At 37.6% G+C, this 15312-nt stretch overlaps 1 protein-coding gene across 1 annotated transcript in view; it reads right to left on the reverse strand.

The window, feature by feature from the left end:
* The window catches only part of LOC149451855 (uncharacterized), a 49284-nt gene that overhangs the window by 19185 nt on the left and 14787 nt on the right, over nucleotides 1-15312 (reverse strand). Inside the window, exons 3-5 of the mRNA XM_089690063.1 lie at nucleotides 12798-13004; nucleotides 10296-10526; nucleotides 8793-8946 (exon numbers count right to left, since the gene is read on the reverse strand). Coding sequence (XP_089546189.1) covers nucleotides 8793-8946; nucleotides 10296-10526; nucleotides 12798-13004 — 592 coding nt within the window. The remainder of the gene's footprint in view (nucleotides 1-8792; nucleotides 8947-10295; nucleotides 10527-12797; nucleotides 13005-15312) is intronic.

The raw sequence follows: 15312 nt of genomic DNA on the forward strand, positions 1-15312 counted from the left end.
ACATAAGGGGGATATGATCTCCATGTATAATACATAAGGGGGGATATGATCACCATGTATAATACATAAGGGGGGATATGATCACCATGTATAATACATAAGGGGGGATATGATCACCATGTATAATACATAAGGGGGGATATGATCTCCATGTATAATACATAAGGGGGATATGATCAGCATGTATAATACATAAGGGGGATATGATCTCCATGTATAATACATAAGGGGGGATATGATCTCCATGTATAATACATAAGGGGGGATATGATCTCCATGTATAATACATAAGGGGGGATATGATCACCATGTATAATATATAAGGGGGGATATGATCTCCATGTATATTACATAAGGGGGGGATATAATCACCATGTATAATACATAAGGGGAGACATGATCACCATGTATAATACATAAGGGGGGATATGATCTCCATGTATAATACATAAGGGGGGACATGATCTCTATGTATAATACATAGGGGGGGATATGATCTCCATGTATAATACATAAGGGGGGATATGATCACCATGTATAATACATAAGGATGGATATGATCTCCATGTATATTACATAAGGGGGGATATGATCTCCATGTATAATACATAAGGGGGATATGATCACCATGTATAATACATAAGGGGGGATATGATCTCCATGTATAATACATAAGGGGGGACATGATCTCTATGTATAATACATAAGGGGGGATATGATCTCCATGTATAATACATAAGGGGGGATATGATCACCATGTATAATACATAAGGATGGATATGATCTCCATGTATATTACATAAGGGGGATATGATCTCCATGTATATTACATAAGGGGGGATATGCTCACCATGTATAATATATAAGGGGGGATATGATCTCCATGTATAATACATAAGGGGGGGATATAATCACCATGTATAATACATAAGGGGAGACATGATCACCATGTATAATACATAAGGGGGGATATGATCTCCATGTATAATACATAAGGGGGGACATGATCTCTATGTATAATACATAAGGGGGGTTATGATCACCATGTATAATACATAAGGGGGGATATGATCACCATGTATAATACATAATGGGGATATGATCTCCATGTATAATACATAAGGGGGGATATGATCTCCATGTATAATACATAAGGATGGATATGATCTCCATGTATAATACATAAGGGGGGATATGATCTCCATGTATAATACATAAGGGGGGACATGATCTCTATGTATAATACATAAGGGGGGATATGATCACCATGTATAATACATAAGGGGAGATATGATCTCCATGTATAATACATAAGGGGGATATGATCTCCATGTATAATACATAAGGGGGGATATGATCAACATGTATAATACATAAGGGGGGATATGATCTCCATGTATAATACATAAGGGGGATATGATCTCCATGTATAATACATAAGGGGGATATGATCACCATGTATAATACATAAGGGGGATATGATCTCCATGTATAAAACATAAGGGGGGATATGATCTCCTTGTATAATACATAAGGGGGGACATGATCACCATGTATAATACATAAGGGGGGGATATGATCTCCTTGTATAATACATAAGGGGGATATGATCACCATGTATAATACATAAGGGGGACATGATCTCCATGTATAATACATAAGGGGGGATATGATCTCCATGTATAATATATAAGGGGGATATGATCAACATGTATAATACATAAGGGGGGATATGATCTCCATGTATAATACATAAGGGGGGATATGATCACCATGTATAATACATAAGGGGGATATGATCTCCATGTATAATACATAAGGGGGTATATGATCTCCATGTAAAATACATAAGGGGGATATGATCTCCATGTATAATACATAAGGGGGGATAAATGTGGCATAGACTCCCTCAAGAGTTGGTTCTGGCCAGCTCAGTGGATTGCTTTAAAAAAGTCTTGGATTCTTTCTTGGATACACAGAATATAACTGGATACTAACATTTATAGGTAAAGTTGATCCAGGGAATATCCGATTGCCTCTCGGGGGATCAGGAAGGAATTTTTTTCCTAGCAGGAGCAAATTGGATCATGCTTTGCTGGGTTTTTTTGCCTTCCTCTGGATCAACTGTGGGTATAGGATTATAACTTTTTTTTTTTTTTAATGGTTGAACTGGATGGACGTTTTTTTTTTTTTCAGCCACACTAATTATGTAACTATATAAATCCTGTATAATAATAATAATAGTCACCCAGATTTATTTGGCAATGAGGTATACTTATATTCCAGTACTAAAATATTGTTTGTGCAACTTAATAGTGAATCTCACAAGGCACAGTATGGCTGATACTAGAGAAGATTTACTAAGACTGGAGGACTCAGAATCTGGTGCAGTTGTACATGGTAGCCAATCAGCTTCTAACTTCAGTTTGTTCAGTCAAGCTTTGACAATAAACCTTGGAATCTGATTGGCTTCTATGCAGAGCTGCACCAGATTTTGCATGCTCCTGTTTTAGTAAATAACCCCCACTGTGTTTTACTGGTGATAAAACTGTTTTATATGCTGTCACAGCAATACTGCTGTCCTTTTGCAAAATTTAATAAAATGTACTAAAAAAAAAATTACAATCAAGAATGATGTGTGATGATTAATTAAACTAAATGTACATTCATTTAATTACACTGTACTTCTATATAAACTAATATATAAAATCAAACTTGACTATTAAATATTATGCATATAATAAAAATTATAGCAGGGTAATAAAAATTATATGAAAAAAAGTAGATAAAAGCAAAAATGGAATAATCAGTTACAAAATTGGAGTATATATTAAATTACAGAATTGATAAATGTAATACAAGGAATAAAAAAAACACATAGGGGTGAAATACAGATTCTGGATGATGAAATAATACTGAAAAAAGAATCTAATGATCGTAAATTACATATGAAATTTAGAATGTGAAATTTTGGTGGTGAAATGAAAATAAATAATAGCTATTCATGAAATAAAATGAGAGATAATAAATAAATCAAACACAATAGGTGTGGTAAAGGGAGTACATGATAGATAAAGATATAGCAACTGACGTATATTTAGGTGATAATAATATAAGCTGAGCTGAAAAACATGATCATAAATCTGGACAACATAGAACAAACATTGCCAAAGGGTTTCTCAATCACAGTGTACCCCAGCGTTATGCTCTTTTACATAAGAAATGTACTGATAGCCTCAGTCACCCCTATTGAGAACATATAAACCTTCAACAAATGATAGATTTATACGATAGATTCAGAAAACTAAAAAGAGAGGGACATTTTACATTTTTCCTCTTCAAATGTTTCATCCTGGTGTGTTAACAAAATGATAGCATCAGCCTACTAACCTAATACATAACATATTCAATTCCAGAAAAAAATGATTTATGATTCTGTTATTCAGCTCAGCTTATATTATGATTACCTGAATTTACACTAGTTACTATCTTTTTATCTATTGCATACTCCCATTACCGCACCTATTGCATTTGATTTATTTATTTTCATTTTATTATATTTATAACAATTTATTATTTATTTTCATTTCATCAACCACAATTTCACATTTTACAAAAACATTTATTTAATTCATGTTCATTAGATTTATTTTTCAGTCCTAATGATTAATCTAGAATCTTTTTATATCTCTGTGTCATTTATTATATACTCCTATCCTGTCACCCACATTTTATTTTCATCATGAGCAATCACTCGGATACTTTTTGATACAATTTCTTACATATTCTACTCATGTATCAAGTCACACTGTGTCTGTTTTATAACATACAGCTGCAATAATTTCCCTTAATCCTGTTTTTCAGATATTTATATATTGGTACTTTTTAGCCGTATTTCTGTTGTCTCAGTTATGTTTTATTTATTAATTATCTCTTTTTGTTTTAATTATGATTAATAGATTATAAAATGTGAACGTATTAATATATATTGTTATGAAAAAAAATAATTATTGTGGTTTTATGAACTTTTTATAAGGCTGATCATGAAATTCTTACGTAATACTATCATGGATTCTTTTTCCTTCTGTCTTTTTTATGATATTTTTAATATCCAATATTCCATTTAGTTTTTTTAAAGTAATATATGCACAATATGAAATAATGAAATTTAATATCACACATTGTTCCCACTTGTCATTTTTACTTGCTATAGAATCTGTATTATAGTATTATACATTTTATCTGCTTAGGTGACTATTCATCAAAAAATGCATCACAGGTTTTTTAAATAAATATTTATTTATCGAGAAACATTTTTCAGGACTTTTTGTCCTAACATTATACTGTTCCTTCAACTTTTTTGGGCACCAATTCACAAAAAGAACATTGGGGAACTTGAGGAAGTACAGAGAAGGGCAACTAAACTGATAAGAGGCATGGAGGAGATCAGAGGAACTGAATGTATTCTCTCTTGAGAAGAGGAGATTAAGGGGGGATATGATCACCATGTATAATACATAAGGGGGGATATGATCACCATGTATAATACATAAGGGGGGATATGATCTCCATGTATAATACATAAGGGGGGATATGATCTCCATGTATAATACATAAGGGGGGATATGATCTCCATGTATAATACATAAGGGGGATATGATCACCATGTATAATACATAAGGGGGGGGGATATGATCTCCATGTATAATACATAAGGGGGATATGATCTCCATGTATAATACATAAGGGGGGATATGATCTCCATGGATAATACATAAGGGGGGATACGATCTCCATGTATAATACATAAGGGGGGATATGATCACCATGTATAATACATAAGGGGGATATGATCTCCATGTATAATACATAAGGGGGATATGATCTCCATGTACAATACATAAGGGGGGATATGATCTCCATGTATAATACATAAGGGGGATATGATCTCCATGTATAATACATAAGGGGGGATATGATCTCCATGTATAATACATAAGGGGGATATGATCACCATGTATAATACATAAGGGGGGATATGATCTCCATGTATAATACATAAGGGGGGATATGATCTCCATGTACAATACATAAGGGGGGATATGATCTCCATGTATAATACATAAGGGGGGATATGATCTCCATGTATAATACATAAGGGGGGATATGATCACCATGTATAATACATAAGGGGGGATATGATCTCCATGTATAATACATAAGGGGGATATGATCTCCATGTATAATACATAAGGGGGGATATGATCTCCATGTATAATACATAAGGGGGGATATGATCACCATGTATAATACATAAGGGGGGATATGATCTCCATGTATAATACATAAGGGGGGACATGATCACCATGTATAATACATAAGGGGGATATGATCTCCATGTATAATACATAAGGGGGGGATATTATCTCTATGTATAATACATAAGGGGGGATATGATCTCCATGTATAATACATAAGGGGGATATGATCTCCATGTATAATACATAAGGGGGAGATATGATCTCCATATATAATACATAAGGGGGGATATGATCTCCATGTATAATACATAAGGGGGATATGATCACCATGTATAATACATAAGGGGGGATATGATCTCCATGTATAATACATAAGGGGGATATGATCACCATGTATAATACATAAGGGGGGATATGATCTCCATGTATAATACATAAGGGGGACATGATCACCATGTATAATACATAAGGGGGATATGATCTCCATGTATAATACATAAGGGGGGATATTATCTCTATGTATAATACATAAGGGGGGGATATGATCTCCATGTATAATACATAAGGGGGGATAGGATCTCCATGTATAATACATAAGAAGGGATATGATAAACATGTATAATACATAAGGGGGGGATATGATAAACATGTATAATACATAAGGGGGGATATGATCTCCATGTATAATACATAAGGGGGGATATGATCAACATGTATAATACATAAGGGGGGATATGATCACCATGTATAATACATAAGGGGGGATATGATCTCCATGTATAATACATAAGGGGGGATATGATCAACATGTATAATGCATAAGGGGGGATATGATCTCCATGTATAATACATACGGGGGGATATGATCTCCATGTATAATACATAAGGGGGATATGATCTCCATGTATAATACATAAGGGGGGATATGATCTCCATGTATAATACATAAGGGGGATATGATCACCATGTATAATACATAAGGGGAGATATGATCTCCATGTATAATACATAAGGGGGGATATGATCACCATGTATAATACATAAGGGGGGATATGATCTCCATGTATAATACATAAGGGGGGATATGATCTCCATGTATAATACATAAGGGGGATATGATCTCCATGTATAATACATAAGGGGGATATGATCTCCATGTATAACACATAAGGGGAGATATGATCTCCATGTATAATACATAAGGGGGGATATGATCACCATGTATAATACATAAGGGGGGATATGATCTCCATGTATAATACATAAGGGGGATATGATCTCCATGTATAATATATAAGGGGGGATATGATCTCCATGTATAATACATAAGGGGGATATGATCTCCATGTATAATACATAAGGGGGGATATGATCTCCATGTATAATACATAAGGGGGGATATGATCTCCATGTATAATACATAAGGGGGGATATGATCACCATGTATAATACATAAGGGGGATATGATCTCCATGTATAATACATAAGGGGGGATATGATCAACATGTATAATACAGAAGGGGGGATATGATCTCCATGTATAATACATAAGGGGGGATATGATCTCCATGTATAATACATAAGGGGGGATATGATCTCCATGTATAATACATAAGGGGGGATATGATCTCCATGTATAATACATAAGGGGGGATATGATCTCCATGTATAATACATAAGGGGGGATATGATCACCATGTATAATACATAAGGGGGGATATGATCTCCATGTATAATACATAAGGGGGGATATGATCTCCATGTATAATACATAAGGGGGATATGATCTCCATGTATAATACATAAGGGGGGATATGATCTCCATGTATAATACATAAGGGGGGATATGATCACCATGTATAATACATAAGGGGGGATATGATCACCATGTATAATACATAAGGGGGGATATGATCTCCATGTATAATACATAAGGGGGGATATGATCTCCATGTATAATACATAAGGGGGGATATGATCTCCATGTATAATACATAAGGGGGGATATGATCTCCATGTATAATACATAAGGGGGATATGATCTCCATGTATAATACATAAGGGGGATATGATCTCCATGTATAATACATAAGGGGGATATGATCACCATGTATAATACATAAGGGGGGATATGATCTCCATGTATAATACAGAAGGGGGGATATGATCTCCATGTATAATACATAAGGGGGGATATGATCTCCATGTATAAATACATCAGTGGTTCATATAGTGAACTCGGTGTAGAGCTATTCACCCTGAGGTCATCACAGAGGACAAGGGGGCACTCTTTACGTCTGGAGGAAAAGAAATGTAAGCTCCAAACACGGAAAGGTTTTTTCACAGTAAGAGCTGTGAAAATGTGGAATAGACTCCCTCAAGAGTTGGTTTTGGCCAGCTCAGTGGATTGCTTCAAAAAAGGCCTGGATTGTTTCTTAGATACACAGAATATAACTGGATATAACATTTATAGGTAAAGTTGATCCAGGGAATATCTGATTGCCTCTCAGGGGATCAGGAAGGATTTTTTTTCCCAGCAGGAGCAAATTGGATCATACTTTGCTCGGGTTTTTTGTGCCTTCCTCTGGATCAACTGTGAGTGTAGGATTATACCTTTTTTTTCTATGGTTGAACTAGATGGACTTTTGTCTTTTTTCAGCCAGATTAACTATGTAACTATATGTAAATGATTATAAATTCATCCGCCGGTGCCTCTGCTACAGTAGTAACCTTTATGCTTTTTTTGTCTATACTTATGATTATTACACTTAGTCTTGGTGGATTTTGTTCTTTCCATGCAAGGGGCAGACTGACCATTCGGAAATTCGGGCACTGCCCGAGGGCCCGGGGTCAGTAAGGGACCCCATGAGATGCCCCTGGTACCTCTCATAGGCTTTTTTGGGTGTGGTTTGAGTGTGGGCAAGGACACAGGGGCCCCATGATCCCCTATTCCCCGGGGGCCCCATGAGTTGTCAGTCCGCACCTGTTTCCGTGTTTTTCCTTCCACAACCTAGAAATCTATGTGTAGGCTAATTGGCTTCTGACCACACTGGTCCTACAATGTGTGGACTTGAATGCCAGTAGTATTGACATTAGATTGTAAACTCAATTGGGGGTAGGGATACAAATGCTCCAGTGTACATTGTCAAGTCCTGTGCAATATGTCATGTCAATGAAATATACAGAGACTGTAGTACCTTTTGTAACTTGTAAGCTATAGCTTTTTAAAGCCAACCTGTCATAAGAAAAAATATGGGGGTAAACAAATGACTGTCAAGCCAGCCCTTTGATGTCAGTACACTGAGTCACTGATCTGGGACACGGATAAAGATCAGGACTTCTGTTGTTTCCTCTAAACTTAGTAAAAAGGCTTAGCAGGGAATTGTAAGCTCCGTCAGATGCAGTGGGTGGCCAACGTCATATTAATGGTTTTGGAATGGGATATCCAACAGGCTCATGAGGGTGTGACGGTCAGTTGTCCACAAACTTTTGGCCATGTAATCATGAACTGTGTTCAATACACATATTTACCTTTTAAGTCATAAAAATACTGCCAGACATGAGAGTCATCGGACTGAACATAGTCAGCATTCTGGATGAGTTCCGCCAAATTTTTTGGGAGGTTTATTGCTTGATCTTCCTCTGGTTTCTTAAATGTTCTGATGAACTCCACCCCACCAGATGGCTGAAATGTGGCACCAAAAAGAAAAGTTTAACAATACACAAAGGGCCTGTTATCATAATGAATGCTCATTTAGATACAGCATCAAATAGAAACGTTTGAAAAAAGTGTTTCTGGTAGTGTTCCTATCTTTATGGCAACCCACACTGAGATGATCTAACCCACCCTCTTCCATCTAATGCTCCATACTTAACTAGTTTTGATGCACTTTCCAGCTGTGAAGTTTACCTCTGGCCAGTCAGTTCTATACTTCCTGCTGCCTGACAATGTCCAATAGAACCCACTGTTTTCTGAAGAGATTTCCCCTGCTTTTCGGGAATGAAGAAGACTGACTGGCTGGAGGTACACATCATAACTGGATGTGGCTGGATGGGATATCTGAACTAATAATTATGGAGGTTTGGCTGTGAGAATTAGAACAGCTCAATAGGTGGGTTGGAAAAAGGGTAGAGAAACTTTCAGAAAAAATGTTTTGGAGGTTCTTTGCCCTTTAATGTGACTTTGACACTAAGAAAGGAAGAAATAAAACTGCAGTTGGTCAAGTGCAGGCACCTACAGGTGGCATTTCATGTTTACAAGAGCTTCCAACTCCCTACCACTAATGGTGAATCCCAGGCTGTTCTAATCAGAAATTATTCTGGGTAGTGTTGAGACTTGCTGCTGCTTCACCATGCTTCTCAACACAATCCTACCATGGCACTATGAAATCTTCTGTTGCATGATTATTACTGTAAGAACTATTGCTAGGTTTGCACTTTTGAAGGCAACAATAGTCCTATATTATATTCTAGGCTACCATTTCATATAGACTCCAAGAAGAGAACATTTCAGATGAGATTCCACTGACTCTTCTAAACACCCCTGCACCCCCCCTCATATTTCAATTGCTTAATTTAGAGGTGACAGAAGAAGAAAACAAATAGGGAAACATTTTAATAGTTAGTAAATTCTGAGGCTTGGTGATGCCCTCTCTACCTCCACTGGCTAAGTTACTGGCCCAAGAATTCCAACACTATGGCACAAAGTAGACATCAAGATTTTTCAAGATCTAACATCAAAAGTCTGCAGTGTCACATGATTTATCATCAGCTTTGCTTCCAAGTATGACAAGAAACAAAGTCTACAATAAATCAATATTCTATTATGGTATGAGAAGCAATCATTTAAACTAAAGTCTGTGTATCACATTGAAAATTACATTTCCAGTTCAAATTTTTCCAATTTCATTTTTTGCATAAACAGATCAGCAATCTGCAGTCTAGGGTACAGCTATGCCTGCATATGAATCAAAGTAGTATTTGCTGCCTGCATCCAATTCAATGTTTAATTTTCACTTTTTGACTGAAGTGTACCTTCAAGGATCGGGAAGCAATGTCCTCAGGTGTCATATAGAAAGCATCATCTACATCAAGGGTTTTCAGCTCATCATGGGTGGTAAAGAAGAGAAGGAAGAGGCAATCTTCATCTCCAACGTTCTTCACCCAGTGTAATGTGTTCTTTGGGAAGAAGATGACTTGACCAGCTGTGACATTGAAAGTGGTAACCGTGTTGCCATCATCAACAACCCCTATCCATGCTTTGCCCTGGGGGAACACATTATTGTTAAAGTCAGATTCTTCCGTTATTTGCAAATTCAAAGTGTATCTAATGCCAAAATGTCATGTAAGTTTTGGATAGAGTGGGAAGAGTTAGATCCTTTGTCAGATTTTTCTGTTTTGTTTGGGAGATTTCCTTTCACATCATGGAGACACAACAGGAAGAGAAAGGAAATTATTCCAAAGTGAGGGGAAATACTTTCTTTAGTTGGCCATACCCCAGAAAATTTTTTTTTTCTCAGAATGTTTGTTTGATTTTCTGATTGTTAGTGGGGTCAAATCAATGCTCAAGTGATGAGAAAATTTGAAGGAGCAGGAAAATGTTTTTTGAACGAAATAATTTCTAACAGTGTTTGCAAGTTTTGCTCAGAAAATTAAATTTTTACCAAAATGGAATGTTAAAAGCAAACAAAATTTCGAAGTACATTCAAATGACATTGATAAAGATTCTTCATTCTTTTTTTTTTTTATTTAAATTTTTATTTATTTTTCATATATATTGCACATTTCATCATTGTTCTCATACAAACAAATTTGCATATCTTTAATAACATTTCTATCAATCTTTATTCCCAATTACCACCCCCACACTATCTAATTTCCCCCCACCCAAAAAAAAAAAAAAAAAAAAAACCTCCCTCCCCCAAAATAAACCCACCCACTCTGCATAATTCTATTATCCCTCTTCATACGCGAATATAGGGTACGAATCCTTCTATCTTTCTCACATAGTTACTTCATATATTTCACCATGAATTCTTCCCATGTTCTCCACCTCTTATAGAACACCCCCTTCCTGTCTTCCTGCATATAGCACAGTCTCTCCATCTTATAAATTTGATTAGTTCTTTCCACCCAATCCTCTATCTTCGGCACCTCTGGTCTATGCCAAAACTTAGGTATCAACCCCTTCGCCGCATTTAGATAGCACCATATACCCGAATCCTTGTAGTTATTTACTGATAACTCTGTACTATGTAGGAGACATACTGCTGGGTTCAGTCCTATCTTTATCCCAGAGATATTCTCAATTCTTCAAGATTCTTCATTCATTCAGGATGAAAGGCACCCAAACGCACGCTGCTCTCATTCTGCCTATGATTCCTAATTGCCCAAATGTGAATGGGGCCTAGATCTTAAAAATTTATTTTTTAATGGATCACAAGAGTGGTTCAAGAGGCTCATCTGCCCAGTAAAACAGGGATAATGGGACCTTTTAGGCTTATTTAAAAAATAATATTTCTGTATTAATTAAATAGCAAAGCTGCTACAATAGTTTTCCCACGATGCTTAGATTTTGGGGAAAAAAAGCGTTGATGACACTTTTTCTGCTGGAGAGAATGATGTTGCGCTCCCCAGGAAGTGACGGATTCCACATGTGCATAGATGCAGCATGCAGATGATGCAGGTGTGAGGTACCAGATCTCAGGGTGCCTGCGTATGTGCGGGGAAACCTGTCCCTCTCCTGGTGCCAGGGGCGGAATGACAACTCATGGGGCCCTCGGGCAATAGGGGATCATGGGGCCCCTGTGTCCTTGCCCACACTCAAAAAAAGCCTATAAAAAGGTACCAGGGGCATTTCATGGGGCCGAGTGCTCGAATGGTCAGCCCATCCCTGTCTGGCCCTTAACAATATTCCCATTGAACACGTTCCTGTAAGTGGCTGTAGAGTAAGTGGGTGCTGAAGCGTCCACCAGCTGGTGACTGAAACATTTTGGAGTCTTGAAGGACACATTCATCAGGCATGCGACCAAGTGGCTCCAAAGTGTCACTGTCTTTTGCTGTCATATGATTGTTCAATAAAGCTCTTTTATGGAGTTCCCTGGTGTGCTGGTGACATATCCTTTACATAATCTCTCCTGGGTCCCAGAGGCTGGGCAAAGCCCTTTGGCGCATCTGCGCATGCACCAGACTTTTTAATGACGGTGGCCCTGGAAGAAGGTGTGCAGACAAATTACGGGAGACTAAATGTCCTCTTTAAAGGGTAAGTTCACCTTTCCAAAAAAAAAAATAAATGCACATTATTTTGCAGGTAAAAAAATGCTCATTTATTATATTTTTTGTTAGGAGCCTGTAAAGCATTGCACCCACGATCATCAGATTGTGGGTGTAATGCCGCACAGTTGTCATCAAAACATGAGGTGAGGAGGTCTCCTAACGAGGACAACTCTTCTGGTGACAGCTGTATTGGAACTTCTTCAACCTTTCTATTGGGTCTCCAGAACAGTGGTTAGGACATCTAATATAAATGTCATGTACCTGTATCAGGAATCCATGCTCATTGGCATTAAAGTGCCAGTGTGGAGCTCTCAGCCCTTTGCTGACAATCCTCAGTGTGCCCACAGTCATTTTGGACTGAAGGTTGTTAATGCTGATGCCAAACTCCTTCTGATTATCATCTGTATATTCGTTTGGGTTGTTTCTATAGCGGGCCCACTGTATGGCACCACCTTCAAATTTGAATACCTAAAAAAATGGCAAAAAAGAATTTTCGATATTAACTGAAAATTGCATTTGATATTTCTTAGCATTAAGGGGTAACTAAATATAAAATACAATATTCCCCACTGGATGATAATAGCCAATCATTTTCACATACAGAAATATATAGACAAAGCAGAAATTACTCTATGCAAACTTGTGACAGTACTTACTGTAGATAGAAAAGTGGGTTGGCATCAAAATACAACTTTATACCTTGTGACCATGTTTTCTTCTATTTCAACTTTTTTGGTCATCTGTGTAATCTTGTCAATAAATTAAGCAGCAGGTTTAAAGTATGTCAATGGTTAAAATATAAAATCATATATTTATTCCCACATTGTGTTTCAATTATTTCTAGCCTGCTCCCATTAATATAAATGAACGTACTTTGTGAAGATCCCCACACATTTATTTCCTTGAATTCTGTGACACGTAGTCACTATGCCCTGTGAGTAGCACTGCTGTGTCACATAAACTATTAACATTTCTATTTTGGAAGCAGTCTTCATTTACAGCATTTTTTCACACCTGCCTGTAACTTTTGCACAGTAATATACTGTATATACACTGCTTAAAAAAATTAAAGGAACACTTTGAAAACACATCAGATCTCAATGGGGAAAAATATCATGCTGGATCTCTATACTGACATGGACGGGATAATGCGTTAGGAATGTAAGGATGCTCCATTGTTTGATGGAAATGAAAATTATCAACCTACAGAGGACTGAATTCAAAGACACCCCGAAAATCAAAGTGAAAAAATGATGCAGCAGGCAAGTCCATTTTGTTGAAATTTCATTGCTGCAACTCAAAATGGTCCTCAGTAGTTTGTATGACCCCCACATGCTTGTATGCATGCCTGACAATGTCGAGGCATGCTCCTAATGAGACGACAGATGGTGTCCTGGGGTATTTCCTCCCAGATCTGGACCAGGACATCACTGAGCTCCTGGACAGTCTGAGGTGCAACCTGGAGGCGTCGGATGGACCGAAACATGATATCCCAGAGGTGTTCTATTGGATTTAGATCAGGCGAGCATGGGGGCCATTCAATGGCATTGATTCCTTTATCCTCCAGGAACTGCCTGCATACTCTCATCACATGAGGCCGGGCATTGTTGAGCACCAGGAGGCCCCCAGAACCCACTGCACCAGCGTAGGATCTGACAATGGGTCCAAGGATTTCATCCCGATACCTAATGGCAGTCAGGGTGCCATTGTCTAGCCTGTAGAGGTCTGTGTGTCCCTCCATGAATATGCCTCCCCAGACCATCACTGACCCACCACCAAAACGGTCATGCTGAACGATGTTACAGGCAGCATAACATTCTCCATGGGTTCTCCAGACCCTTTCATGTCTGTCACATGTGCTCAGGGTGAATGTGCTATCATCTGTGAAAAGCACAGGGCGCCAGTGGCAGACCTGCCAATTCTGGTGTTCAATAGCAAATGCCAGTCGAGCTCTATGGTGCCGGGCAGTGAGCACAGGGCCAACTAGAGGATGTTGGGCCACACCAGTGGCCTATTGCAGGTCATTTTGTAGGGTTCTTGCAGTGCTCATCCTGTTCCTCTTTGCACAAAGGAGCAGATACCAGATACCAGTCCTTCTACGGCCTTGTCCAGCTCTCCTAGAGTAACTGCCTGTCTCCTGGAATCTCCTCCTGACCCTAGCCAAATGCAAAACTAGTGAAAAAGAGTCAGAAAAGATGAGTAGGGAAAAAAATGTCAGTGTCCTCCACCTGTAAAACCATTCCTGTTTTCGGGGTTGTCTCATTGTTGCCCATCTAGTGCACCTATTGTTAATTTCATTAACACCAAAGCAGTTGAAACTGATTAACAACCCCCTCTGCTACTTAACTGATCAGATCAATGTCCCAGGAGTTTAATTGACTCGATTCTATACTCTGATTAAAAAGTGTTCCTTTAATTGTTTTTGAGCAGTGTATATATATATATATATATATATATATATATATATATATATATTACTTAATTTAATATCCTTGCTGCAGTTTTTATGTTACACTGTTTGCGCAACCAATGAACAGTAAAACAGTAATAATGTGAAGAAACTGAGGGATCTGAGAGGGTGAGAGCTGCTGGATGAAGAACAAGAGCCAGCTTGTGCAATATGAAGACCTTCATTTATTTCTGGAGGTCTAAAAGTGTGAAATCATGTTACTTGCTGTGTGACACAAGCCAGGAACATGCTGGGTCACTGCATACAGAGAATATTGTATGTAACCTCGGATATGATGTAATATTTCAAATCCGACTCACACACACA

Source organism: Staurois parvus, unplaced genomic scaffold (genome assembly GCF_062004578.1).
Source record: "Staurois parvus isolate SC_StPar_1 unplaced genomic scaffold, SC_StPar_1.0 ptg000513l, whole genome shotgun sequence".
NCBI lineage: Eukaryota > Metazoa > Chordata > Amphibia > Anura > Ranidae > Staurois > Staurois parvus.